This window comes from Chiroxiphia lanceolata, chromosome 17, assembly GCF_009829145.1.
Source record: "Chiroxiphia lanceolata isolate bChiLan1 chromosome 17, bChiLan1.pri, whole genome shotgun sequence".
Taxonomy (NCBI): Eukaryota; Metazoa; Chordata; class Aves; order Passeriformes; family Pipridae; genus Chiroxiphia; species Chiroxiphia lanceolata.
The window spans coordinates 11,920,419-11,948,241 of record NC_045653.1 but is presented as its reverse complement, the minus strand read 5'-3'; the positions used below and the strand labels follow the sequence as shown (position 1 = coordinate 11,948,241).

The 27,823-nt window shown below is 61.3% G+C and overlaps 3 protein-coding genes across 7 annotated transcripts; 1 reads left to right on the top strand and 2 right to left on the bottom strand.

The window, feature by feature from the left end:
* Nucleotides 1-2,805: 2,805 nt before the first annotated feature.
* REM1 (RRAD and GEM like GTPase 1) lies at nt 2,806-6,233 on the bottom strand. The gene is made up of 4 exons (XM_032705097.1): nt 5,390-6,233; nt 5,150-5,232; nt 3,874-4,078; nt 2,806-3,684 (listed from the first exon to the last, which is right to left on the bottom strand). Exons 1-4 carry the CDS (start codon nt 5,697-5,699, stop codon nt 3,407-3,409), a joined length of 876 nt encoding a protein of 291 aa, XP_032560988.1. The 5' UTR covers nt 5,700-6,233; the 3' UTR covers nt 2,806-3,406.
* A 5,240-nt stretch (nt 6,234-11,473) lies between these two features.
* Nucleotides 11,474-15,638, top strand: SOX12 (SRY-box transcription factor 12). The gene has a single exon (XM_032705321.1). The coding sequence runs from the start codon at nt 11,474-11,476 to the stop codon at nt 12,371-12,373; it is 900 nt and encodes a 299-aa protein (XP_032561212.1). The 3' UTR covers nt 12,374-15,638.
* Nucleotides 15,639-17,146: 1,508 nt separating this feature from the next.
* TBC1D20 (TBC1 domain family member 20) lies at nt 17,147-27,349 on the bottom strand. Of its 5 annotated transcripts, none has more exons than XM_032704585.1 (8): nt 25,674-25,728; nt 24,749-24,934; nt 23,573-23,656; nt 21,901-22,087; nt 21,027-21,128; nt 20,421-20,562; nt 19,588-19,772; nt 17,147-19,450 (listed from the first exon to the last, which is right to left on the bottom strand). In XM_032704585.1, the coding sequence occupies exons 1-8, from the start codon at nt 25,726-25,728 to the stop codon at nt 19,177-19,179; spliced, it is 1,215 nt and encodes a 404-aa protein (XP_032560476.1). In that variant the 3' UTR covers nt 17,147-19,176. The 5 variants fall into 5 exon arrangements, with proteins under 5 accessions (XP_032560476.1, XP_032560480.1, XP_032560478.1 ...); XM_032704587.1 differs by lacking the exon at nt 25,674-25,728 and adding an exon at nt 27,204-27,349 and having other exon boundaries at nt 19,177-19,450; XM_032704588.1 differs by lacking the exon at nt 25,674-25,728 and adding an exon at nt 27,204-27,246 and having other exon boundaries at nt 19,177-19,450; nt 23,573-23,653.
* Nucleotides 27,350-27,823: the final 474 nt, after the last annotated feature.

The window sequence follows — 27,823 nt, the reverse complement described above, 5'->3', positions numbered from 1 at the left end:
CTGATTCTATGAGTCTATGATGCCATCAGCCTCCTGGGCTGCCCCTCCATCCAGCCCTGAGTTTCCCTGCCCTTCGCTGTTCTCCAAGGGCCCACCCCTCCTGTCCTTGGGAATTCCACGCTGACCTCTCCCAGCCCACCCCCATGGTCATGCGGGCAAGAGCCCCCTCTGTTAAAAATGCCTCGTAAATGACAGGGAATTCTCCCCTTGTGCTGAACTGGGGCCAGGGCTCTGCTGGAAAATTGGCTGAAATGTGTGTTTTCCTCACAAATATTCCTAAGCCTCTGGCAGCCCAGCTGTGCCACTGAGCCTCCTCCTCCTCTTCTGCCTCCTCCTTCTCCTGGCTGGGGCGAGGGTCTGCTGAGGAGCAAAAACTGGTGAAGGTTTGGGCACAGTGAAATGGTGCTGCCCCAAGCTTAGATCTGAGCCGTGGGCAGGGGATGGGAGCGCAGCAGGGATTAAAATGTAAGTCTTTAATGTTTTAAAAATGTTGTGTTTTTTTTTTTTTCTTTTTAGTAAAAGGAATCTATTTCAGGAGGAGGGTGATTCATAGTTCCATGTTTCAGGCAGAGAGGCAGAGGGCAGATAGGAAGGCCTCCTGGGAGCCCCTCTCTGCAGGGCTGGCGTCCTGCCTGCGATGCTGCCCTCTCCCTGTCGCTGCTGGTCCCACAGAGGAGCACAGGCAGCAGCAGGCAGCGTGCCAGCACACACCCTGCTGCATCCCACCCTGCTGCCTACTGCGGTCCCGCCTGGCATGGCAGGGACTGGCACAGCACAGCTCCTGGCCCCCTCACTGACCCCCTCACAGACCCCTCTGGGTGCCCACCCAGCCCCTAAACCCCAGCCTGGCTTGGGAATCCTCACAAAGTGGCTGTGCAGGGAGAGCCAGGGCAGTCCAGGGCTGGTGTCCTTCTGTGGCCACTTCCTGGCCAGGACCCAGCGGGGCTCCCAATCCAAGGGAAGTGGTGTGAGCAGGGCAGTGGGCACCAGAGCTGATGGCACCAGGGGGAATGGCCACCCAGGGACAGATGGCACTGAGACAGACAGCACTGGGACTGATGGCCACCCAGGGAGGGATGGCAACGGGATGGGTGGCACTGGGGCTGGTAACCACCCAGGGAGGCATGGCACTGGGTTGGATGACACAGGGATGGATGGCCACCCAGCGAGGAATGGCTCTGGGATTGATGGCCACCCAGGGACAGATGGCACTGAGACAAGTGGTTGCCCAGGGCTGGGTGGCACTTGGATGGATGGCACCAGGATGGATGGCCACCCAGGGAGTGATGGCACTGGGACAGGTGGCCACCCAGTGACAGATGGGACTGGGGCCCATGGCCACCCAGGGACCAATGACACTGGGATGGATGGCACTTGGATGGATGGCCACCAAGGGATGAGTGGCACTGGGACAGATGGCCACCCAGTGGCAGATGGCACTGGGATGGATGGCACTGGGGCCAGTGGCCACCCAGGGAGGGATGGCACTGGGATGGCTCTGGAGGGGCTGGTGCCACTGATCCCCAGCACTACCTGCCCCAGGTGTGGGCCCAGCTGGGGGCCACAGGCAGTCCCTGGACCCCCCCCACCAGCCTCCTCCTTCTGCCCTCCCTCCATTTCCCAGCCCCTCGCCGTGGCCCCCCTTGGCCTCTCCTCCCACCCTCCAGCACGGCTGCATTTTTCTGGGTTTGAGCTCATTCTTTCCACTCCCCTCTCTGCCGGCTGCCAACTTTCCATCTCGTGGCCCCCCCGCTGCCTCCTGCCTCAGGGAAACTCTGGCTGCAGCTGCAGGAGGGACCAGCAGCAGCAAAGAGCCCCTGTCCCAGGGGTGCAGCCCTCAGCCCCAGCGTGGCTGACGCCGTGTGAACCACAGCATTGCCTCCAGCAGCACCAGGAACCAGCGTGCCGGGAGCTCCAGGGCGGAACAGCTGGAGCAGAGCAGCAGCAAGGAATGAGCAGCAATGCCATGGTCACCAAGCAGCATGGAAAAAAGCTTCTGAGGACAAAGCTGGCAGGGAGAAGACCTCACTTGGGATTGCACCTCTGGAGAGCTGTTTTCCCACAGGGGCAGGGTACTGCCCCATTCCAGCATCCCGTTTGTGCCGGTCACAGGCAGTGGTTCCCCACGCTCTGACCACAGAGCGAGCAGAAACTCCTGACCTGGGTGGGAGGGAACTGCTGATCCTCCCTGGCCCTGGGCCCAGGGTGCTGAGCAGGTTTCCCTGTGGCAGGGTAGCTGCTGGCCAGCAGCACAGCCTAAAAACAGGCAGAGCCCACACGGCTCCAGCATTGCCCCCCCGGGTGCCCGGGGTCACTCACTGCTTGCTGCAGCCAAGCACGTCCCTTCCTGCCCGTGGCATCCCACTCAGCTCCCCCTCCCTGCCCCTTCCTGGGGCACCAGGAGCCACTCAGTGCCCAGCTCCCTGCCCTGGCTGTGGCTCCCACAGTGTTCAGGTGCTTGAAAACTGCAGCTCAGCAGAGCTCAGCCCTTCCCAGATGCTTTTCCAGACTTGAATGGGGGCTAGGAGATGCAGGGGGCTGGGGGCTTCTGCCATCACAGAGGATGATGCTGGACCACTGGGTGAGGAATGGGGACCTCCACCAAGGGTGGCCAAAGAAAGCCCCAGACAGAGGCTCTCTCCCTGCCCCAAGATATTCCAGCTAATGGAGATGGAGCTGGCCAAGGCCTGACTAGAGCAGGAGGCAGATCCTCTGCCCTGGCCACAGGCAAGGAACAGGGCTCCAATCCGGCCGTGTGGCTCCAGGATGTGGCTCCCCAGGGCAGGGACCCAGCAGAGACCAGCACCTCCCTGATGCGGTTTATTCTGCAGATTGAGGGTTTCCCCATCTTACCAGTACAGAGACAGCACAAACCCCTCCATCTGAGAAACACTGGTGCCAGGGACACATGGAACAAAGCCCTGGCACAGCAGGGCCAGGGTGCCAGCTGATGCTGCTGGTGCTCCCCGTCCCCTCTCCCTGTCCAGGCTCCAGGAAGTCCGAGGTGGACACTGCTATGGTGCTCTCGCCAGTCCCTATGCCCTGCAAAGGATGGGCACCAGAAGGAGGACCTGCCCTGCTCCTGGCAGCCTCCAGCCCTGCACTGGGGCATGGCCACCCCTCACCTCCGGCTCCCCAGGAGCAGCTGGGATCCAAAATCCCATCACCCCAAGTGCAGGTACCTGTCCCACCCTCTGCTCCATGGACTCAATCCCACTTGTCCCCTCTCCTGGAGGGGAAGCAGCTGGATCCACAGCACCTCAGCAACCCTGAGCACTGGTGAAAACAGCTCCATGTCCTCAGCATTACTCCAGTCCTTTCTGGGCTCTCCATGGAGCCTCTGGCCACGCTGTTGGAAGAGAGGAGAGTCCCAGCCAGCGTGTTCGGAGGGACGGGATGGTGGCTCTCAGAGCACAGACAGGTCATGGCAGGACTTGGAGCGGACTTTGAGGGCCCCCTTGCTGCTGTTCCTGGCCACCAGCCTGTCGAGGAAGTGCCGGGCTCTCCTGCTGAGGCTTTCCTTTTGCTTCTGGCCCGGCGCAGGGTGCGGGTGGGACTCCTTTCCCCCACGGCGCAGGCGGATCTGCCGCACCACCCCCTCGAAGAGCTCGGCCACGTTGTGCTGCAGAGCCGCCGACGTCTCGATGAACTTGCAGTCAAACACGGCGGCACAGGCCCGGCCCTCTGTAAGGGAAGGGCAGGGAGAGGGCACGGCCCCACTGGCACCCCGGGCACTGGGGGACGGGCAGTGCACATGCACGACGGCAGCTGCACATCCAGGGACAAGGGCACAGATGTGGGGGAAGCAGCTGGGCATGGACATCCCCCCACCCAGGGGATCCTCACCAGCCAGACTCTTCATTGCCCGCTTACCTTCGACGGAGACCTCGCGGCACCGCACCAGGTCGGTTTTGTTCCCCACCAGGATGATGGGGATGTCCTCGGCCTGGCGCGCCCGGCGCAGCTGGATGCGCAGCTCCGAGGCGCTCTCGAAGCTGCTCCGGTCGGTGATGGAGTAGACGATGACGTAGGCGTTCCCCACCTGCAGGCACCGGCTGCGGCGCCGGCCCTCCTCACCCTGGCATCACACAGGGAATGAGATGTCACCACTCTGCAGGGGCTGCTGGCAGCTGTGACTGCTGCTGGAGGACAGCAGAGATCCCTGGCACTGATGGGACCTGCCAGCACACCCCACCAGCCCCTGCATTGTGGGGAGCAGACGTGATCCTGTTATAAAATGTGGATTAAAAGCTCGATTTTGGGGGGTGTTTGAGAGTTTCCTTGTCCATCAGCTACAAACTGGGGCTGTGAGCTCAGCTTGGTGTAGGGAGCTGAGGCTGTGTCTCCTGGGGACACGCAACACCGGTTGTGGGAGCTGCACCCCATATGACCCAGGCACCAGGCGCTGCTTGGCAGGGTGGGAATAAATCAGAGTGGAAAGAAGTGGCTGTTGTTGGGGTGTTAAGGTACTGGGGCATCTACAGGCAAACACAGCCCCAGCCCATGTGAGTGCTACCCCCTGTCCACAGCCTGAACACTGGCTCCATTCCCGCTCCTGGGGACTGGTGGCACTCACAGGAACTCGAGGCCCTGGCATGAAGGGAAGGAGGGAGAGAGGCAGTGACAGCAACGCTGGCATTTCTGCCAGGAGGTACCTCGTGTGCTGGGCGGGGGGAATGCCCCGTGCCAGGCTTTTGGGGCCACCACTCTGCCTGTTGAAGCATGTGTCCTGGCTGGTGGCCCTGTCTCACGTGGATTTACCCAGTTGGCTCCTTCAGCCCCATTCCCAAACCAATTCCATGCATTTCAAAGCGGGCTGGCACCACAGTCCTTCCTCACAACTCCCTCTTCCCCACCACAAGCCTGCCCCTAATGTGAGGGGTCCCTGTGCCCACACTGGTGAGAACACAGCAGGTAGCCTCCCATGCCAAGGAAGGGTGGGCACAGAGCTGGGCAGAGATGTGACCCCAGCCTGTCTTGCCCAGCATGTGGCCCCTGCTCTGCAGTGGTGAGCCCTGGACACAGCCGGGGAGGTCCGGGTTGCCCTTTGCAGTGCTCAAAAGCCCCAAAACAGTGGCTGTGCCTGTACAATGTCCCCTGGGCACATCCCGGCTCGCCCAGCCCCCTGCAGCCCCCGGCCCCACCGTACCCGCTGCTCCGGCTCCCAGATGTCCAGCACCAGCAGCGTGGTCTCCTCTCCATCCACGGTCAGCGTGCGCTCGTATGCGGCCTCTGCAGGACACCGGGAGAGCCCGGTCGGTGCCACATTGTCCGGACAGCCGGGCCCTGGGCTCCTCTCTGACCCGCACACGGGTTTCTCCCATCACAGGGCCACAGGGTGTCCCGCGGGGGGAGACCCTCCAGCAGACCCCCTCCACCAGACACCTACCTCCGTGCTGCTCCAGCAGCTCTCGCTCCTGAACGCCAGCGAAGAGATTGACCAGGCTGGTCTTGCCGACGCCGGGGTCACCCAGCAGCACGACCCGGTACCGGGGCTCCCGGGGGCCGGAGGAGCCCGAGGAGTCGGAGGACCAGCTGCCTCGGGGGACCCTGCCGCCCGGCTCGGAGGCGGTGTGGCCGAGCTGGGGGTGACAGGGCTCGCGCCGCGAGGTGGCCCCAGTGCCCCCCGGCCTCGGGAGCGGGGTGCTGGCCCTCCGCCGCAGCGGGCTCCTGTTCCCGGGCTGCGTGTTCAGGGTCATCACCGGCACCGAGGGCAGAGGGGATGGAGGGTGAGCGGAGGGGTGCGTGTCACCCCGAGGGGCACCGGCTCCCGGTAGCTTCCGATCGCGCCACTCCCGCTCCCGGTCTCGCTCCTGGATCCGCTCCCGGTCTGAACTGGCGGCAACTCGGGCAAAACTTCCCTGGGACGGCCGCTCTTCGCCTGTCCCGATCTTTAAGCCCCGGGGGTGGAGCCCCTCGCCTCGCCGGTCCCTCCCCCGCCGGACACATCCCCGCCTGCACCGGCCCTGGCCCGGCCGGCTGCCCTGTCCCGGTCCCCGAGGTCCCCGCGGGGCTTGTGGTGCCGGGGAACGGCGACTTCCCCAGGGATGTACCCCTCGGTCCCGGGGAGCAGCGGTCGCACCGGGATGCCGCGGGATGCGCTGCCGTGGGCGGGGGCTCTGCCACGCTGCGTTCCTGTGTGGGGCAGGTTCCTCCCGGTGCCCGGCTGTGCTCCCAGGGGCCTGCTCAGCCCAGGTCGGCCAAGTAAGGAGAGAGCTGAGCCCCTGCCCGGGGGATGTGCTTTGTCAGCCCGAAGCCCAGCCATGTAGTGCCATTGCCAAGACCTGGTGATGGAACTCGAGGCCGGGGTCTGTCCTGGAGCTGGGGAGAGAAGGAGTTGGTTTTATTCGAACCTGTGGGTTGATCCAGGCCTTTGCTGGCACTATGGCACCGCTGCCCCAAAATGCCCCAGCACCTGGCCTGTGCCGGCACTGGTCTGACCCCACACTGGGCACACCAGCAAGAAGAAGCTGCTGCACTTTGGCTGTTTCAGTGTGAAGAGGAGGAGGAGAAGCAGGAGTGTGGTGATTGCTCAGACACTTCGTGCTCAGAGGGGTCCTGTCCCCTGCATGACAGCATCAAGGGGCACAAGGTGGGTGGAGGGAAGCCTGACTTGTGTCAGCTGTGCCACCCTCTCAGTGCTCCCAAGGTCCTGGACTGGCTTTCAGTGGCCCAGATGCTCTTTCTGGGACCCAGGACCATACAAGCAGCTGGGAGAGCAGGGAAACACTTTAAAATCGGGTGAGGGTCATGCCCAGCTCCTGTTCAGCGTGAACCAGAGTCCAGGCTGATCCCCAGCCACACCAGCAGTATTTTCTCACCCCTCATGGTCTGCCCCAGCCACTGACCACTCTGCTGAAAACCAAAATTATTTGCAGCCCAAACCCTGCTCTACCCCCCTCAGACCACCCCCTGCACAGCAGGCTCAGTGCTCAAGGGCCTTCCTGGAGCATCAGAGCCAGACACAACTCCTGGGGCTCTGAGAGGGAAGAGGAATGAATTCAGCCACTCTCATTGTCAATCCTGAAAGACAAACAAAAGTGGAGAAAGCCCCTTTGGAGCAGCCAGGTACATCTGCTTTCTCGCAGCGAGGACAAGCACAGTGAGCTGGGCTTGCTCAGAGGTATCTCATCCATCTTGTCTCAGCCCAGGACAAACTGTGTATCCAGAGAGTCCCAGCACAGAGCTCAGAGCTCCTGGTGAAATCCGCCTGGGGCCCCTGGGATCAGGAGGATTTTTTAAGGAGGGGAAGCTGAAATGCAGACAGGAATGGGTACGTGGGGGGTTACAGCCCCTCTGGGCTCCCCACACTTCCAGCGGTGTGCAGGGGCACAGGGAGGGCCAGCACGAGCCCTGTGTTCCTCTGCTCCCTCACACTCCCAGGCCAAGCAACTCATGACTCATTTTACTCTTTCTGGAAGCAAATCTGGTGTCTGGAAGCAAAGGGTTAATAAGCAAAACGAAGGGCTGGTGATGTCGTGTGAAAAGTTGCAGGGAGGTCAGTGGGAAAGGACTGAGGATGGTGGAGAGGGCTCTGGCACGGTCTCCCGCCTGTCAGGGCGGGTAAGCACCAAATGCCTGACTTGTGATGTTACAGAAACTTTCCACTTGGGCCTTCCTGCTATTTTTAACTCTTCTCCCAGCCACCCTCAATAACCCCAGCCCCACCAGCTGCGGAGGCTAACTAATTCCCCTTTTTTTATCATTTTTTTAAACATTTAAAAAAATTGAGTTCCACTAATCCATCACGCAGCCGCTCGCCTCCTCCCTCCTGACACATTCCAGGCTTCCCTCCTTCTTTGGCTTGTGCCTCCATAGCTACAGCCGTAGCTGTCTTCCAGCTAAAACCCAGACCCCGGTGCAGAAGATCCAGCCCCTCTTGTCACTGCAGCTCTGCTGGGTGAGTGTCCGCTTATTTTCATGGAAAATAAGCCTGGTGTGCGCCCGGGGTGTGGAGGAGCTGGGGGCCGGCCTGCACCTGCAGAGACAGGACACACAGGGAAGGAATGATCCCATGAGCAGACCCCTCGACACAGCCTGCTGCGTGTCACGGGGCTCTCTCCCTCCCGGCAGGCTGACGGGAAGAGCAAATCCCCACAGAGCAAATGGGATTCGTTCTCAGAAATGGAATTGTTTGACATTTATAAGATCAACATAGTGTCTTCAACCGAGTGGGATGGAAAGCAAAGGTAATGCGACTGTGTAGACTCATTTCACAGTGATGTGAGCAACTCGCTTCCCAGATTGTTTTCCATTGTTTTTTCCTTTCCTGGAGCTCTGCCCTCGCTGTGTCCAGCTGCAGGTCTGCACCACTGCCTTTACTCTTGCACAGGGACAAACTCAGTCACTGCTCATTCCACAGAGCTGGGAAACATCCCCCTGCACCATCCCTGACCTTCCCCTCAGGCACTGCTGCTCGCACTGACAGCACGGAGGAATCTGTCACTGTGCCTGGTGACACCCCTCAGAGAGCGGCTCTGGAGAGCAGAGCGGTGCTCCAGGAGCCAGATGGAGCGAGGGAACAGTATGGAAGGGTAGATTTCAGATGTTGCAGGGGTGATACTGCTGCCGATCTATGGGGAGACGCCCCCCGGCTCGCCCTTTTGTCCCTTTGGGAGCCCCTTTGCCCTCAGGGACACCCCTACACCCCACTGCCCTTCATCATCCTCTGCCCCCTGGGGACCCCCATGGCCTCCGGAGACCCCCCTTCGCCACGGGATGCCCTGTATCCCGGGCCGGTCTCCACGGCGACAGCGGGCGGGCCCGGGGACCGGGCGGGGCTCGCGCTCACGGGACCGGGCAGGAGGGGCGCCCCCTGCCGGCTCCGCCTCGGCGCTGCACCGGGGCGGGATCACCGGGACGGGATCACCGGGACGGGATCACCGGGACGGGATCACCGGGACGGGGTCGGGATGCCCGGGCTGGGACGGAGCTGTGGCAGACCGAGCAGCCCGGCGGGGCGGGTGGAGATTCGGCTGCTTGCGGGGCTGCCGGGGACGGGAGGGAGCAGAGGACCGGCCATCCCGGGGAGCCCGGGGCGAGGCGGCCCCGGTGCACGGCGCCAGCGGGGATGGACAGCCCCGCAGAGCTGCTCGGTACTACAGGCTCTCCGTGCTAACGTGGACCGTGCCCGCGGGGCGGGAGCGAAGACCGGAGGGTGTGTGTGTGCCAGGGCCGTGCGGGACCGTGTGCCCGGTGCCGGGCGTGACCTCCGGCTACACCGGGCGGGAGTGGCTCCCTGTGGAAAGCCGCGGTGGAGGGTCCTGTGGTGTTCCCCGGGCGGCGGGGCTCCGGGAGGGCGTGGGCAGGGCCCGGGGGTGCGGGACAGGCCAGCGGGAGGACAGGCCCCGGGGCAGCCTCCGGTGTCCAGTCTGGCCGCAACGCCGGGGCAGCCCGCAGGGTTGGGAGAGGACACAATTCCGGGTCAGACGGCAGGATCTGGACAGCCCATGGTGCCCGGTCAGGCCACAGGACTGGGAAAGCCCGAAGTGCCGGTCAGCCCGCGGTGCCTGGGAGGTCGTGATGTACAGTCGTGTCTCGGTGCCCGGTCAGCTGCGATGCCCGAGCGGGTTGCAGTGTCTGGTCGGGTCACAGTGCCCGGTTAGGTATCGGCGCCCGGTAAGGTCCCGGTTCCAGGCCGGTCCCGGTCGATCCCGTTTCCAGGTCGGTCCCGGTCGGTCCCGGTTCCCGGCCGGGCGCGGCCCCGCGCGCTCCCCTGTCACCACAGCAACTGGCGGCGGCGGCGCAGCCAATGGGCGCGGCCCCCGGCGGGCCCGCGCGCGGCGACGGCAGCCAATGGGCGCGGCCCCCTGCGGGCAGCCCGCGGTCTCCGGGGCAACAGCGCCGCCGCCGCCGCCCCATTGGTGCCGCCCAGCGGAGGGGGCGTGGCCTGACCGGGAGGGGGCGTAGCCCGACCGGGCGGGGCGGGTCCCACTCGCGGCACCGGGACCGCGTGGCCGCCCCGTGGGCAGCGCGTTCCCCGCACGGCGTTCCCGGCCTGGCTCCCTCCGCCCCGCCGGGAGTCGAGCCCCGGGGAGACGCCGCTGAGGCGGGTGGGGGACAGACATCCACGAAGGCGCCGGTGTTTCCACACCGCGTGGGGCCGAGCCCCAGTGGGCGGCCTGGGGACGTCCCAGACCAGGCTCTGCCGGGAGGAGTGGGGACAGTGGGTGACCCGGGAGCCCGGCAGGGAGGGGTCCAAGAGCAGCATCCCGGGGGGATACTCGGTGTCGCGGGCGGTCAGAGCCGTGCCCAGGCTCCCGGCGGGCCGCGAGGAGGGTGGGGGCGGGCTCCCGGGGGTGCGGGCGTTGGGATCACCGGGGACACCGGGGCGCCCAGACCGGGGGGAGCAGCGGGTTCTGGCAGGAGCTGAAGCATCTCCGGGTGGATACCAGAGGGCACGGGTAACCGGTGCGCTGAAGGTACCGGATTTCACGGGGGGTGCTGTGCTGCTCACCGTGGGGGCAACGGGGGGCTGCACGGTTGCCGTGGGGGCGGTATCGGGGGGATCGGGTTGCCGGGGGTACCGAGAGGTACCGGGGCGTGCCTGGTGTACCGGGGGGAACCAGGGGGGCTGCGGGGGGTACCGGCGGGTTCCGGGGGGTACCGGCGGTGCCGCCCTGCCATTCTCTCCAGCAACCCCTTTCGGCGGGCGCCCATTGGCTGAGCGGGATGTGCCCCCCCGGCCCGGCGGCCAATGGGCGGCGGGGGGCGGGGCCCCCCATTGACAGCCCCGGCGCGCCGGTGTTTACCGGGGGCGGCGGGGGCGGGGCGGCGGCGGCTATAAAAGCGGCACCGGGGGGCGTGCGGCTCCCAGGCTGCCCGCACCGCCCCCCGCGCACCCCCGACCCGCGCCCGGACCCACCGCAGCCGCCCCGCGCCGTTCCCGACTGAAGCATCCGCCCACTTAGCCGGGGAAGCATCCCCGGGGCGGCGGGGAGCGGAGCAACCCCAGAGCGGGGCGGAGCCCTCGAGGAGTGCAGCGTTCCCCGGGCGGTGTGGAGCATCCCCTAGCCGGTACAGAGAATCCCGGAGAATCCTCGAGCCGGCGCCGAACATCCCCGGGTGGGTGCGGAGCATCCCCGAGCCGGTACAGAGCATCCCGGAGCGCCCTCGGACCGGTACCGAGCATCCTCGAGGTGGTACCGAGCATCCCGGAGCATCCTCGGACCGGTGCGGAGCATCCCGGGACAGGACCGCTGCGGAGCAATCTCCGGGCCAGAAACCACCGGGCCATCCCGGGGACCCTCCGTAGCACCAGTGCAGCCGCCGCCCCGGCGGAGCCGCCCCCGCCGTGCGCCCCCGGGCCCCGTCGCGGCCGCCTGCGCCCCGCCCCGCCGCCGCCGCCCGCTCCGCACAATGGGGGCGGCGCGGCGCGGCGCGTAGCGGCGGGCGGAGAGGCGGCGGCGGGCAGGGGGGCGGCAGCGGGCGGGGAGGAGGAGGCGGAGGCGGCGACGGGGTGCCCGGCCCCAGGATGGTGCAGCGCGGCCCGCGGGGCCGGGGCGCGGAGGCTCGGCGGGAGCCCTGCGCCCCGCTGCCCGCCCGCGACACCGAGCCCGCCTGGTGCAAGACGCCGAGCGGGCACATCAAACGGCCCATGAACGCCTTCATGGTGTGGTCCCAGCACGAGCGCCGCAAGATCATGGACCAGTGGCCCGACATGCACAACGCCGAGATCTCCAAGCGCCTGGGCCGGCGCTGGCAGCTCCTCCACGACTCCGAGAAGATCCCCTTTGTCAGGGAGGCCGAGCGCCTGCGCCTCAAGCACATGGCCGACTACCCCGACTACAAGTACCGGCCTCGGAAAAAAGGCAAGGTGGGCACCGGCGCAGCCCGCCCGCGGCTCCCGGTGAAGATCAAGCCCTCCGTGCTGGGCCGTGTCTCCTCCAGCCGCAGGCAGCCCGCCAAGCTGCCCACTGGCCCCGACACCCCGCAGGAGCCCGCGCCAGAGGTGCCCACTGAGGACTGCCCCGCGGAGCCCGGCACGGCTGCCTGGCACCCGGCACCCGACGGGGAGCACAGCCCCCAGGAGCCCCCGGCCCCCCTGAGCCCTGCTGCGCCCTGCCCGGAGCCAGGGACCTCCCCAGAGAGCGGGTCCCCCTCTCCCATGTCAGCTGGGTCCCCTCCCTCCTCCTTCAGCTCCTCGGATGAGGAGCTGGAGGAAGAGCTGATGGGGGTCATGCCCGGGCGGGCGCCCGCCAGTGCCACCTGTGGTGCTCTGGACTGGTCTGTCTTCGACAAGGACCACGACCCCTTCCCGCGGGGAGGCTCCTCGCACTTCGAGTTCCCGGACTATTGCACGCCCGAGGTGACGGAGATGATAGCGGGGGACTGGCTCATGTCCAGCATCTCGGACTTGGTCTTTACCTACTGAGTCCCGCACTCTGCAGGTAATGCTTGTTTTTATTTTCACTCACAATCAGGTCAGATAAAAAAAAAAAAACAACCCAGGAAAAAAAAAAGAACAAAAAAACAAACAAACCGAAACCAGCTGTTTACATGCAGGAATCAGGTATTTTGCCTTGAAGCTGCTGGAAGGCAGAGACCTTGCTCCCCCCACCCCCCTGGCACACACCCACTCCTCATCTGTCCGTCTGTCCGGCCCTTGCCTTGCGCCAGTGGGATGTGTGGCCGCCCACCATGGTTATTTGCCTGTGAAATGCGTCTCATGGGGCTTTCATTGTCACACCTGGCCACTTTCCCCCATGACCTCAGTGCTGCTGGCCATGGCTGCTCCCGGCCGCTCCCATCTCTGCCAGCACCCTGTGTCCTCCCACTCTCCAGGCAGCCGGAGCATCCACGCCACCCTGGCTCTTGGTGCCCATCCAACTTTCCCCATCCCTTGGGGAATGGCCGATTCCATTTGCTTTTTGACTGCATTTAACGCGTGACTTCAATTTTTCTCCTCTTCCTCGTTGCAGCCCTTGGGGAGGGATGCCAAGCCATGCAAAGCCCTCCCTTCCCGATGCTCTGTTTCATGGGGGATCCCTGGCTTTTGGGGGTTCGGTGTCCCACGGTACCTTCTCCTTCCCCGTGGCGCGCGCTCCCCGCCGCTTGCTTTGGGAAGAGTGAAGTTGCACGCACGTGACGCGCACGTGGGCGCGGGAGGCTGTGTTGTTCCTCTCGCCAGGCAGTTGTGCAGGGGAGGCTGTGCCATGGGGGGAGCCCGTGCCCGGGGCCAACCCAAAACCTGGTGGGGATGAGCCCTTCCCAAAGGAGCCAGCCCTCATTTTTAGCCTTGGAGCCGGTGCCCGTGTAGGACCTGCTCTGCGCTGGCTCACCTTGGCTGGTGGAGAAGGGTCCCACCATGCCCGGCTGTGGTGGGTGGTGCTGCTGGGATGGCAAGGAGCAGCAGGGAAGGGCAGGGTGACAGGAAAGGGCAGCTGTAGGGAACGCTGCCTTAAGCAACCACCCAAACAGGGCCAAGAGCGGCAGCAGCCGATATCAGTGGGTGTGTGGGGTGATGCTCTGGCGCAGGGCTCCTCCACACAGCACCACGCTGAGCCCCGCTGCTGGCTGAGCTGAGAGCAAGGACATGCCGGCAGGGAAGGCGCTGCTGCAGCAGCTCCTCCAGCTGGGATTTTCTTTGCTTTTCCTAATGGCTCCTTCCTGCGACAGCCGCCTCCTCCCACTGCCGGGAGCACGTGGCTGCAGTGCTGGCTCGGCGGCTGCCGCAGGCTGTGGTTGGGGGGGCAGGGGCTGTGCTCGGGTACAGTGGTGCTGGGTGGGGACGTGGCTGTGGTAGGGGCTGGCAGCGTCCTGAGGAGCTGTACTGGGTTCAGCAGCAGCTGCTGCTTAAAGCAGCCCCTGCAATCCCCCACAGCCCCGATTCCCCAGGAGCTCTGGGTGTGTAGGAGCCCCTCAGACCCCTCCTGGGCAGTGGGGTGCTGAGGGCAGCAGAACACCTGCTTCCTGGGGGCTCTGCCTCCCTGATTTGGGGCTGCTGGTTCTCCCGGTCACAGGCCACCCCGTGCCTGCCTGTTGCTGTCAGGCCGGATTGAGCTGTGACCAGGTGAAGGACATCCCCCTCCCAGGCCCTGGCATCCCTTCAGGCTGCCTTGGAGTCGGGGACCTGCCTGGCCCCACTGCTGGAGGTGCTGGTGGCCCTGGCTCAGCCATGGGGAGAGGCACTGCAGCGCAGGGAGAGGCGTGTCCCTGGGCCCTTCAACTGGGGTGCTCGGTGTCCCCCAGCCCAGTCCTGGGTGGCCTGGGGGTCCCCTCGAGGCCCCCCCGATGGTCAGCCAGCCATCAGCAGTGTAGATGTGTCGGTGTGTAGCGGTAGCTGTGCGTGTGTGTTGGCAGTAGCCACGGTGTTTCGGTACCCCCGTGCGGTGCCAGCCTGCGGAGCCAGGCGGGTGTCACGCATCAGACACGTGTTCCCTGGATAGAGCGCATCCCCTTCCCTGTCTCCCCCCCCGGCCGTTCCCCACCAGACTCAGACTCACCCCACAAAAGTGGAAAAGCCAAATAAGCGCCGGGACAGCCGTGATTCCGGCAGCCTGCTCCCACCTCACTGCCGCTTGGGGGGTTCTGCCTTCCACCCCCTGGGCAACCCCATGCCAGGAGCACCCGAAGCCCCCTCCCATGTGTGAGCCGGGTTTGGGGTTCCCGTGGGGTCCAGCAGCCCCAGGACTCTCTGACGCACACAAATCTCACCCAGCACCTCGGTGCCTTCTTGGGGTGCACAGCCACCCCGTGTCGTGACCAGGGGTTCTCGGGGAGGGCACTGAGGCTGACGGCCACCTGCCCTCCATCCCCAACCATGGGGAAGCCAAAGCCCCCAGGTACCAGCAAGGCCTGAGGCCACAGTGAGGGTCTCGCATCACATGTGTGCTTTGCTGACCCTGCAGCTCAGGGCTCAGCTCCCATTCTCAGCGGGGACACGGCTCTCGGTCGTCCCCTGCGTGCTGTGCATCGCCCTTGAGCTGGGGTGATCCCTCCACAGACTGTCAGGCAAAACGTTTCCTCAGGAGCAGGTTCTGGGTCAGTGCCAGAACTGGAGCCAGCGCCGGGGCCTCCCCTTCCCGGCTGCAAGCACAACACCATCTGCTTTGTCCCCGTCCCCCCTGTCCCCTTCCTCGAGTCTCGCCGGGTGTGTTTGTCAGGGAGAACCGTCGTGGACAGTGGTGGATTTTCTGTGCCGTGTGGTTGTAGTGCTTAGAGACCCCCCCCAGCGTGCGGCCCCCTCCCGCTGCGCCCCCGCCTCCCCGCTGCCCGGTGCTGGCTGGCATGCGTGTGCGAGCGTGTGTGCGTGCGCGTGCGACATCCCGTCATCACTCCAGACAAAGCGAATAATAATAATAATAAATAGTAATAATGATAGTAATAATAAAAATAAACCAAACCTCTCTCAGGAAGCAGCCGCCCCGGTGGCGGCCGAGCGGGCCGGGGGTCCCCGGAGCTGGCGGGGCCCCAGCGCAGCCTGCGGACGGGCGCCAGCGCTCGGGGTCACCTTTGTAGTGTCGTGTTAGTGAAGGGTCCCTGTGTCTGTTGTCTTGGAGAAATAGGATTTTAGCTGAGGGGCAGTCGTGACCCCATCCCAGGGGTGTGACGTGGCCGACCTTGCTCTGCGGAACAGAACCTCGGCTAACAGTTATCCTGACTGTTGTGATTATGGAATAAAGTGTGTTGGTCTGCTCCCCATGGCTCTGTCTCCTTCTGTGCCAACTCACCCCCTCACAGGGGAATTTGGAGTTCCCAGGGGTATGGGAGGTCCCCAGGGAGATGTGGGATTCCTGGTGGCCAGCATCCAGCTCCCAGCATGTCACCCTGAGCCCGGGTTTCCATGGGCTCCCACACGGGGTGGGGGTTTCACCCACATCAGTCAGAGTGGGATGGGTTTCCCTGGGAGCAGTGTGAGCATGTGCATATATGTGCACGTATGTGCATGTGCACACACAGCCCCACCCACGTGTGTGTGTGGCAACCCCGACAGCGCCCCCGACTCTGTTCAGCCAGGGGGAAGGGGCTGGGTGGGGACACCGGGGGCACAGGGGAGGGAGGGGACCAGTGTCGCTAATCTGGTCCCGCAGCAGGGCCCGGGGGGATGAGGGGGGGCAAGGGGTCACATGCTGCTTTCGTCACACGCCCCCCCCCAGCTGTTGCCACGGCAACAAGAGGAACCCGGAGCATCCCCGGGTACCGCCAGCCCCTCCCACGGCCCCGACGCTGCTGGGGACCAGGCTGTCCCCGGGGGATGGAGAGGTGCAGGGGGGTGCCCATGTCCCAGTGACCCCACAAATCTGCAGGCTGCACCCACCTGCAGACCACCCACCTGGGGTGGTGCCCACTCAGGCAGTGATGCTCCAGCATGGGGTGACTTCGCTTGGATCCCTGGCTGTGGGATCCAACTCCTGCCCAGGGACACCACTGGGAGCAGAAGGCACCGTGAGGCTGCTCCAGCCACGGTCATAGCTCCTGTTGCCATTGCCCTCCTGACCTTACCCAAGTCTGGGACCGTGCAGGATCAGGTGTCCAGTGCCTGGTGTCCAGCACGGCCTGCACAGGCAGATGCACACACTGCCACTTGCCTGGCTCTCACTCATGTGGCAGTGGCCTCTTGGCTACCCCAAAGGTGCCAAATACTTCGTCACTGCTCCTCCTTCCCCCCCACTACCCAAAGGATGTCCCTCCCAAAGGGTTCCCAACACTACTGAGGAACTTGTTCCCGGAGAAGCCACAGGGAACTAAAAATAACCAGCATGTCCAGCAGCCTCGAGCCATCCGGCCGAGCCCGCTCCCAGCCTGGCAGAAGTGGCTGCATCACCCCAGCTCAGCAGAGCCTGTCCTGGGAAGCGGGCACCGTGCCCGGGATCTCCTCCCACAGCCAGGCACCCAGCCCGGGGTGCAGGAGGGGCTGGGAGGTCAAGCTATTTACAGCCCCATGCTGCTGATGGGGGGGGACACCCCGGAGAGCCGGTGACACACACAAGGCCTGGCGCTGGCCCAGAGGTGGGTGGATGGAAGGAGAACAGTGACCGGGGCACGCACGCGTCCTTTGGCTCTGCTCCTGCTCCTCTTCCCATGGGGCTCCTGGGTGTGAGGACACGCAGAGCTGGCCTGGACACCACGGAGAAGGTGCCAGCTCTGGGCCACAGGGTGCCACGACAGCAGATCTGGCAGCCCCAGCCAAGGGGAGGGCAGGAAGTGTGTTTAGTAACTGTTTATTTTACAGTTTCAGGGTTTGTAGAAATCCGCATTTACAGGGGGTGTGTAAGTCTTTGTACAGAGTTAAGTGAAGCACCCACAGCGACTGTCTCCTCCCAGGCCCTTCCTCCCCCGGGGACAACACAAGAACTAAAGTGCATCATGGCCAGGGAGTGGAGGGGCTGCAGGGGCTACCCCCAGGGGGGTCCAGCCATCCCCTCCTTTGGGGCAGTGTACAGAGGGGTCTTGGGCCTTCCAGCAGCACCCCCAGGTCACCACACTCTCCTGTACCACCAGTTTCTAAAGTGCTAAGTGACCCAGCCCGCTGTCCTGCTCTGGTGTTCCAGGGGGTGCTGAGGGCCAAGAATGGGCTCTGCCTTCAGCCACGCCGTGAGGAGCCCCATGACCAGCCCTGGCTCTCTCCATGGGCACTGGCACCAGAGAGGAGAGGAAGGAACAGGCCTTGCTGCCCTGCCTGGACAAGGGCAGATTTACACCCTCCATATTTCACCTACAGAGAACTGCAAGTTCTGCAAGAGAACTCCTGCTCAGAGCCTCATGGGAACACAGGTCAGGAATGATGACTGCACACCTGCCCTCTGGCCAGAAAGGCACAGCCCCTCCATGAGCGAGGGCTCACGGGGCAAACCAGAACATACCCAGGGCAGTTATGGGCCAACAGGCAGTGGGGTGGGACAGGGGGGTGCTGAGCTTTGCAGGGCATGAGTTTCCTTCTCCATCCCTAAATCCTTAACTCTTCAACCAACACCTCCTTTTCAGGTGTGCAGCCCCTGGGCACGGCACAGATGGCTTTGGGCACAACAGAGCAATGATGGGGAAGCGGGAGGGAGCTGTGAGAGACAGGTAAGGGCACTTGAGGGAGGTTTAGCAGCTCGGGGGAGAGGTAGAGGCATATAGTGTCTATTGGCTTTGTCTCAGTGGGACACCAAGTTCTCTAGGAGGATTTGCTGCTTAGCTTGGAGGGCAGGGAGTGCTGGGACTGCCAACAGGACTGTGATGCTGAAGCCTGATCAACTTGTGGGGGAGGTTTATGACACATTTCCTACTGCAATGACTTCTGTCCTGTGCTAAGTGTTTCACAAGGTGGAAAAAGCCTTTCTCCATGTTAGTGCCCACTTCCAGAGCTGGTAAAGAAGTCTGCAATATGTGTCCACAGTACCACTAAGACTTGTGGTGATGTGACCCAGCACATGACAACACACAGCCTTGGCAGGGCAAGCACACTTGTGCCTCACCTCACTGACCCCAGATAAGATCATGGTACTGCCAGCACAGGAGTGGCAGTGCCCAAGAGCTGAGCTAAGGTCTGCTCCTGTCCCCTGCCCTCCTCTCCCATAAACAGATCAGACTGCAAAGATGAGGAAGCAAAAAGAGCCAGGGAGTGTTACACACTGGAGAGAAGCTCATGGCATGGCGCTGACGGGGGTGTGTGAAAGGTTTGGCTCTACTCAGAGGGTGCCTACAGGACAGGGAAGGGCTGGAGCACCAGCAAAGCTGAAGGCAGATTGCAGAGCACGCTGGAGCAATGAGGAGCCAAAGGGCTGCCCTGTTCCTCACCAGTGCAACAGCCCTTCAACCCCACACATGCACACAGCCAGGCCAAACCCTGCTGGGACACTCTCTTGCAGGCTCTCACTCCCACCAATTTTCCCCAATGGAGAACGCAGGATCATTTCAGCACAGCCCACACACAGCTCTCCCTTTGTACAGTCACCTGAGCACAGCCTGAACAGCCAGACTTGTCCGTACCTCCGGTTCTTCCCGGGTCGGCAGCAGTGCCTGTCTGCTCACCCCTGCATGGGGAGAGGGGAACAAGGTGAGCACGGTGTGGGGAACCGTCCTGCCAGGCTGGTTCCCTCAGTCTCTGTCACAAAGGCCAAAAGCGTCACTGGACGCAGCAAGAATAAAAAATAATCTTCAGGCAGGTCATTTCCGGACATGTCCTCCATCAAACATCAGCCCTCCCCACCAGGGAAGGATGTCGTGACAGGGAAGGCCATTCCTCTGGATTCAGGGGAAAATCTGCAGTTCAAACTTGGGTGCCCACTCCAGTGCACTCTTCACCACGGCCAGGGCAGCTGCTCCCAGTGCCACCGTCAGCCCCATCACTGCCAGCTTGACAAAGCGGTTGGTCCGGGGCTTTGTCAAGATGGATTTTGTCCGCTCCTCCCCTCGGAGCCGCTCCTCCCCTCGGAGCCGCTCCCTGAAGCGCTGCCTCAACACAGTGTCTGGTCTCTGCTGCACTGATGCCAACTCAAAGTCCTTAAAAGTGGAAGCCGCAGTTCTGCAAGAGGAGGAACAGGTTAAGCAGTGTCCCCAGCTCGCCTCAGGGACCAGCCTCAGGCCAGGGAGGAAGATCTCCATGAGGAAGCAAGACCTGGCAAGGGGATGTAGGGCTCACAGGGGCTGGCTGGCACTCACCGTTCTGCCTGCTGCTGAGCTGCCTCCTTGGCGAGTTCAGATGGTGGGAACTGGACAAAAAGGTCTCCAGCTTTGCTGATCAGAGACTCGTAAGGAAGGTCCTGTGGGATCTGGGACAGGAGGTGGTGGACAGAGGCCATGTCACACTCGCACTCCAGAACTTCCTGCTGCCTGTGCAGCACAATCTGCAGAGAGGAGTGAGGACAGATGAGGAAATGGGGACAACTCCTTGGCACACACTGGCACTTGTTTCAGAGCCAGAAGAAAAAAACATTTCACTTCCAGCTGAAAGACCTTCTTCAAGAGGATACACTGCAGTGAAGCATTCACTGGCTGGGAAGAGAAATGCCAAACCCTTCCTTAGACTCTGAGGTCATGGAAAGCCTCTTTCAGGACAGTCTGCTGAGCACAGCCTGTTATTGGTGGGCCAGAGCCACGGGCAGAACCTCAGCAGGGCTTGACTCCACAATTTGCCCTCAGAGATTTATCTGGATCCCCCATAGGAGGATGGGAAGATGGATGCACAATACAGGGCTGTCTCCAGCCAGCCAGCATGTGCCCAGAAGCAGGGCCAGCATATGAAAGCAAAGAAAAACACTGTGCCACGCTGCCTCCATGGCACTGAATTGCCCCAGTCTGCACATCTGGACACCTCCAGGCTGTTCCAAGTTCCCCAAGATCCCACTTGCCCTCTGCCATCACCAAGGACATCACTGGTAGGGTGCAGCTGGGGACAGCACTAGCACTGGGTTTGCCAGCCCCTCGTGCAGCCCCAAACTCCCACCACCTCAGAACGGTGCAGTTAATCCCCGACCCTTTCCAACAACACCTACCACAGCAGCAAAATAAATGGGCATCAGCGGGTGGCAAGCCAGGAAGAAGTCATATAATCGCACGACGTGCCGGAAGTCAGACAAAACGTGTCCAAACCAGGTGATCAGCCAGCTGAGGGCAAAGATGGTTCCCACCTCCGCACTGCAGAGAGAAAGGGCTGTTAGGTCAGCCTGGAAACAAAGAGCTCTGGACTGACTCTTCCCACTCACCTTCCTGCTTCTGCTTTGATCTGCCCAGACAACACTTGGGAGTCCCTAATGCAAAACCTGGGAATTATCCCCAAAACTAGCAACAAACTACACCAAGGTCCCACCAGCCACACAAGTGGGCATGTGAAGTGGTTGTGGCACTTCGGACAACACTCTTCCCAAATTCCCCAGCCTTTCCAATATGGACTTCAGACCACTGGGTTGAAGATGGCACCACATAAAAACCCTCCATACAGGCAGCACAGGTTTGGTTCTGCTCTGAAATGAAGTGCCACATGGCTCTGGAGTGTCACTATTGGCTGTGGAACAGTTGTTGACTCTCTGAGGAAGCCACTGTGGTGGTAACCCAAAACTGGTAGCGGAGAGCCAGGAGGCTCTGAGGGAAGGTCTGTGTACCTCTGCATGAAGTCGTGCACCTCAGGGTTCACCTGGTCTATGATGGGCATCAGGTAATTTAAAATGTGCTTGGTATTATCCATCGTTGGGTCCATAAAATCCCTGAGGAAAGATTTAAAAGAAGCTTCGTCAAGCAACCACGTCAGCAAGCTCTCCCTCCAGGGAGGCAGCAGAAGGAAAATAAATGTAAGTGCAATAAACAGCCTTGATGGCAAGGTGGCCCCCGGTCCCAAGGAATTCTGTCTCTTTGGGACAGCCTCCTTCCTGCTTGTCTGGGACTCACAGGGCTGACCTGCACAGAGAACGCAGATCCAGACCATCACACCGCTGTCAGCTGACAATTCTTATTTTGCTTCAGTGCACACATGAACTGTGTAAAGCCCTTCCAGCACCCAAAACCTGACTCCATGCCTGGGAGAGGAGGGAGAATCCCTCCAAACTACACCTCCCAGATGGAAGCTTGCTTTCATTTCAGTGCACAAATAGCAGAGACACTGCTCAGGTACAGACCACACTGCCCAGGGCTGTGCAAGGACAAGTGGGAGGCACGGTGCTGAGCCAGCCCCCAGGACCTGGAGAGGCCCTGACAGCCACAGAGCCATGAATAATGCATGTCATTTGGCTTTTCCAGCTCCAAGAGATGCTACAAATTAACTGACAGCCTTCAATTATCCCTTCCCCAGGGCACAGCTCCCTGCAAAGCTGTCCTGTGGTCAGGCTGCTCTCACAGCACCCCTCTGGGTACAGGCATGACAGGCAACTGCTTTAACCCAAGGCTCTGCCTTCCCAGCTCCCCTTCCAGGCCAGCTCCACCTGCACAGGTGTCCCCACAGCCTGGGGACACGCAGGTGGCTCCTCTCCTCCCGCTGAGTACCTGAGATGATGCGTTGAGAGCTTTTCCACCAGCGCCGTGGCCAGCCTGTCCCCCACCACCAGGAGGAAGGTGACCACGATGTCATGGTAGCCCTGGTAGTAGTGCAGCTGGGGGTTGCGCTTGAGGACGTGGAGGATGATATCGATGAGCTCCTCCTGCAGTCCTTCCCTCTGGTCATCTGGCATCCCTGTGGGGACAGTGCCAGGCAGAGGTGGGACAGCTGTGCCACCTACCAGTGCCTGCCGTGGGAGCGAGGGCAGCTGCGGTGTGCAAGGAGAGCACCTGTGAATTTGCCAACCCACCTGATCCCAAGGGATGTGTTGCACAGGAGAGGGTAGTAAAACTGGCAGAAAAAAATATCCCAAGCCCTAATCCTGCCTCCCAAAACTCTGCTGGCCTGGGGAAGTCAACCAGTGGTTAAGGTGTTTAATCTTCAGAGCTGCAGAGGCCCTACCTGCGAGGAAGCCACCGTGGAGGATGGGAGCAGATTTTACTGATGCTTGTACAGTGCTGCTGTGAAGAGCAAATTGAGCTGTGCATCCAGCATTGCTGAGGACATTTGAATCATTTTTAATTTCCCAGGAGTTCTAGAAAAAAATTCAGCGGGACCCATTTTCACAGAAACTGTGCCAACTGCATCAGACTGCGAGGCCTCCACCGGCACAACTTTCTATCAGTCCCCTGCCAACAACATGTGTTTAGGGACAGGATGTCGCAGGGAAAACATTGTTCCTGTCCTGCACAGCTGCAGACAGTTTCTGGCAGTCCTTGTCAACAGATAAAATGCCCAAAGGCCAAGCAGAGAGTCCCAGTGGAGATCCTGCAATGACAAAGTTCTCCTTTTCCTCTGCTTCACTGATGCGGCTAAAAATAGTCAGGAGGCTGCCATTCAAGGGCAAAAAAATCCGTAGGAGCAGAGCCTTCAGGAATCAGGCCTGCACACAACATCCACGCTCGCAAGAGAACCACAGTGAACCAACTGTTTACACAAAATAAGAGTGGCAGGAGGGGGAAGCAGATTCTGGCCAGAAATAACGACTGCTCTGCACAGAGAGCTGCTGGATTCAATGTTTTTATAAATAACACAAAAAGGCAACAGCCTCCCATTAGAACTAAACAACTGCAAAACCGTTTCGCTTCTGAATGTTCTGAATGTTCTATTAAATTTGGTGAAAGAATCTGATTTTCAGGCTGTTTTACAGCAGGAATTGTTCTAAGCACTGACAAACCTGCCTTCCATGCCCCTGAGCTAGACCATGGCTAAAATAAACTGAAGCAAGGACACGTTTCTCCATCTGTCCTAATTTCAGCTGGTGAGGGGGGCAGGATCCATGCAGGATCCACGCAGGATCTGAACCCTCTGTGCTGCAACTGTCTGCTGGTAGCAGCCTGTTGGCAGAGGGGCTCAGCAGGGCAGGGGAAGTGGAATGTTGGAAAAGCCACATCAAAAACCATCTGTGCAGAGGCAGCTGAAGGAAACCGATGGCTGCAGAAGGGCTCCACTGCAAGAAGCAGCTGCTGTGAGCTCACAAAGAAAAGGCTTTCTGGAAGTCAGGCTTTTGGAGCAATCGGAATGTCACCTTCTGCAGCCTCCCAGCGAAGTCTGAGCCAGGAGGAGCCCCCTGGCAATGTCTTGCCCCCAGAGAGTGGGAAGAGCAGAATCCCCCCTCACCTGGCGGGAAGCGGCGCAGGGATCGCCGCACGGTCCAGTAACACTTGCTGGTAACCTTGTTGTCCTCTCGCAGCTCCTTCCCTGCTGAGAAAAACAGGAACAGGATTAACACTGAGCAGTGCAAAGGAACTGGGAAGAGAGAGGGGTGAGGGAGCGAGGAGGATGAGGCTGCACCCCCCCCCAACACCCTTTTATCATGTCACACACCAGCCCTGCCCACACTCAGCACTGCCACACACCTGACACCAACAGCAAACGAGGCAATTATTTCTTTAAACAACATATGGTTAAAATTCTCAACTGACAGCACTCCCAGCATTCCCGGAACATCCCCGCTCCACAGTTTTGCTGTGCAATTCAAAGCGTACTCAGCTGTAGGAAGGGAAACGAACTGTGGAGACCACAATTAATAATTTATTAAACAGAACAATTCAGAAGAAAACCCCACCCAGGGGTAGCTAAGACAGTTATAACGGAAAAGTTCAGTGAGCCAGCAAATTCTATCTATGCGATCATGTAAGTTAAACGTTGTCTTCCAGCATCTCTGGTCACCTCAATCACCCCTCATGTCCACCCAGCTCTTGACTGAGGTGAAGGCACGCTTCCAGATGGCCCACAGATTCAGGACAACACAAATCTGTCCTGGGGGTCGGCAACTGTAAAAGCTACAGGAGCTCCTGCGTTGCTAAGGTTTAAAAACCATGTGGGTTATTTCACCAGGAGGTCATTTTCCTGCATCTTCTGCTCTGGTCAAACACTGCACATACTTCATGCAACAAACTGCTTCCTGGGAGAGACACCTCAGGAGGATTTTGGCCAAGCCAGGGCTCAGCACAGCCACCTCTCCATGGGAACAACACAAAGTAGGTCTGATTTTTCTGTGTGAGGCGAAAACTCACACATGCCAGCTAATGCTGTCCACGCTGACCGCATCCACAGTCGATTTCCGTTTGCTGTCACTTAAAGGTAACAAATGGTTGTTTTTAGGAAGTCTTTTCCAAGCCTGCTGTTTACATACAACACTGTGTTCACGCTGCAGTGAGTGCCCTTTTCACATGAGCTTGCTGGGAAACACACTAGCACATGCAGGGAAAAGGCAGGTCAGAAAGCAAGCCCTTCCTCTGGTGACAAAGGTCACCGGGCCGTTCTTCCCAAGCACCCGAGTGTGTTCCGCACCTGGAAGAGGGGGCAGGTCGTCTGTGTTGACACTGAGCAGCTTTGGCCACACTTTGCACCGGATCTCGTCCGTGAGGAGCCCGCCCTCGCTGATCGCCATCCGCCTCAGCGCCGCCACGTCGATGGGGTCACTGTTCAGAGCCTGGTAAATCTCTGCCACCTTTCTTTTCTTCTTAGCATCGAAGTCTGCAGGGAGATCACAGAGATGGGAACTGACAGGCAGTGCCTGCGCACGGCGCCAGCGAGTAACAGCCACTCACAACAATGTCACACACACAAGGGAGATGACACAGGGCAGTTGTCACTGTCACATGCCCTGCCAGACCAGGACTGACCCTGGTGGTGACTCTCCAGCTGAGTGTTCCCATCTCTGCAGGCTCAGCATCGGGGGTACCAGCCCGGAACTGCTTCCCTATGAACCCCTGTGGGAGGCCAACGCTGCTCCTCCTGACATGGCAGCCACCAGCACTGCCCAAACAGCCTCAGCTCCCTCTTCCCCAGCGGATCACAGCTCCATGCGGGACAGGGACAGCCCTGCAAAGCCATCCTGCAACTGTTTGCCCTCTGACGTGGCTGCCAGCTCAGGTGTCAAGTGTTTCCTAAGAGCAGGACTTAGGGAAGTGTTCTAAAAAGATTAGGACAGCGCTCCCAAAACTGTGTTCCTACCGACTCCCGGGTGCAGCCATCCTAGGGAGAAGCCTGAGCATTTCCACGGACACAAGAAAGGACATTGTTATACCAGAGTTAACCAGTCACGAGCATGTTGACTTCTCTTCCAACAAACACAAACTTGCCAGCTACCAGTACACACAGCTTACCCAGCAGAAAACAATTCCCACTGTTTTGAGGAGCACGGGAACTTGGGGCAGGGAGGGGGAAGGGGGTGACACACAAAGCACACGGTGCTGGGGATAGACACACTTACAGGACATGAGAGCGCTGCCCAGGGAGCGGAGAAGGGACACTATTTCACACCACATGGTGGAATTTGTCACCGCTGCCTCATGTGAGGAAGGAGAGAGGCGGCCGAGAGCCACCCGATATCCCACACCGATATCCCACACCGGAGGAGTTCCCAGCAAGGAGGCTCTGCTGAGCAGCTGCGAGGCTGGAGCACAGGATGAGGCCACTAACACTGCCTCTCCCCAAAGGCTTTTCCCACAGATGCAACGACTCTTAGGCTCCAAACGGGATTCGCTCGATAAAGGGACGTGTCCAAATAGGGTTTGGGGTGGGAGGAATTAAAAGGATTCCGATGGAGAAACAGCTGTTTCCCAAGGCCGCGCCCTCCCTGCAGCGATCAGGGAGCGCTTTCCTCTGCCCACGTGGCACCTCAGCGCTGCCCCGGCCCTCTCCCTGCGAGATCCTGGCTGGAAGTGCCGCTCTCCGCGGGGTCCGGAGGGAGCCGGCGGGTCGCCAGGCTGCTCACGCACACGGGCGATAAGTAGGTCGAGCAATGGATGCTGTTCCCTCTCAAAGACCCTTTTTAAACACTTCTTGGATCAAAACAAGCTGTAACAGCCCAGGACAGAGCTCCACCTCCCTCCGAATTCCAAGTTCCTGGTAACATTGAATCTCCTATCGCTTACCCAGCCAGTACAGTTTCCTTTTATTTCCTTTCCCGCCCCTTGAGCAAGCAGAGTTATTTGCACAACAGAAGCCAGCTCAGCTCGTCCGGTTCCCTATTCCCAGCCAGTTCCCCACCCCCAGTTGTTCCCGATCCCCTGCCACACACTGGGCTGTCATATCCCTGTCATATCCCGACGTCTCGGGAAGGAGAAGACAAAGCCTATGGGAGACAAAACTCCTGTTCACACACAAAGAACTTGAGGAGTAGTGGGGAGGAAGGAGCACGTCTTGCGGGCTCCTCTTCTCAGGCTTACTGACAAATACCCCAACGTTTACACTTTTCAAAGGCAGAGCTGCAAGTATTACAAAAAAAAACGTATTTCAAAACATGTTTTGTGCAGGCAGACCTTAACTGGGCAGGTTCATACTTGGAGCTGAGGGCGCGGGGTCTTTATTGTCCCGAAACTCGGACTGGCCAGTCCCAATCCCGGGTGGGTCTGTCGGTGCTCCTGCAGCCAAGGCAGCGCGAGGAGCAGCGCTGCGGGCACTGGGCACGGACACCACGGGTCAGCCCCGGCGCTGCCGCAGAGCCCCCGCTCACTGCCGGGAGCGCCCGGGGACCCGGCTCGGCTCAGGCAGCGCCAGCCGCCCGCCGCTCCCGCCCCCGAGCCCGCGGCGGCCACAGAGCCGCGGAGCGGGCCGGGCCCTTCGCTCGGGCCCCGGGCCCGCCCGGATCCCCCGGGACACCCCCGGTTCTCCCACCGGGGCGAGAGCGGCACCGGCCCCGCCCCGCCGCCAGGGGGCGCCGCCGCTCCCACAGGGGGCGCTCCAGCCCCCGCCCCCTCAGCGGAGCCACCGCCCCCCGCCCGCCGGGCCCAGCGCGTACCGTGGCCGCCGACGCCGTTGCGCGGCGGGCTCTGCCGGGCCATGTTCCCGGGCGCTGCGGCGCATTCCGGGCCGGACGCCGGGCCGGGCCGGGGCTCCGCGCTGCCCGCGCCGTCCGGTCCCGTCCTGCCCCCGCCCGCTCCCCCGCCCCCCGCCCGCCGGCGCGCGGGCGGGACGTCACGGCGCGGCATTGCGCAGGCGCGGCGCCTCCAGGCGGGTCGCGCGGGCGGAGGGGTGGCCGCGCATGCGCGGAAGGGAGGGCGCAGCCTGCACGTGCCCACGCCCGGCGCGTCCGGGGATTGTTCGAAACAGAAACGAATAAGAAACAAAACTAAGAAACAAAGAAAAAAAAAACCCGAAATGCCCGCGGCACGGATTAATTTCCAGCGCTGTCCGGGGTGCGTAACACAGCCACAGTGGTGTGGCACCCAGGGGCTGCTGCTGCCCCGTAAAAAATACCTGTAACCCCCCTGAATTCCCTCGAGGCACTGGCAGCGTGGGAACAAGCTCCTGGCACTTCGTGTAAGGGCTTGTCACACCCAGAAAGCTCATTCCACACACAAGCTTCCATGTGCCAGGGCTGACAGGCCTTGGGGAGCATCATCCCCTTGCAGTCTCCTC

Excerpts from the sequence above, each read along its gene's own strand:
- SOX12 (XM_032705321.1), top strand. The coding sequence starts at position 11,474 with ATGGTGCAGCGCGGCCCGCGGGGCCGGGGCGCGGAGGCTCGGCGGGAG.
- TBC1D20 (XM_032704585.1), bottom strand. The coding sequence starts at position 25,728 with ATGTGGTGTGAAATAGTGTCCCTTCTCCGCTCCCTGGGCAGCGCTCTC. Across the intron at positions 24,935-25,673 it reads GGGCAGCGCTCTCATGTCCT|ACTTCGATGCTAAGAAGAAA; the intron begins GTAAGTGTGTCT and ends ATCTCCCTGCAG. Across the intron at positions 21,129-21,900 it reads CTCTCAACGCATCATCTCAG|GGATTTTATGGACCCAACGA; the intron begins GTACTCAGCGGG and ends ATCTTTCCTCAG.
- REM1 (XM_032705097.1), bottom strand. The coding sequence starts at position 5,699 with ATGACCCTGAACACGCAGCCCGGGAACAGGAGCCCGCTGCGGCGGAGG. Across the intron at positions 4,079-5,149 it reads TCTGGGAGCCGGAGCAGCGG|GGTGAGGAGGGCCGGCGCCG; the intron begins GTACGGTGGGGC and ends GTGTGATGCCAG. Across the intron at positions 3,685-3,873 it reads CCGCGAGGTCTCCGTCGAAG|AGGGCCGGGCCTGTGCCGCC; the intron begins GTAAGCGGGCAA and ends CTTCCCTTACAG.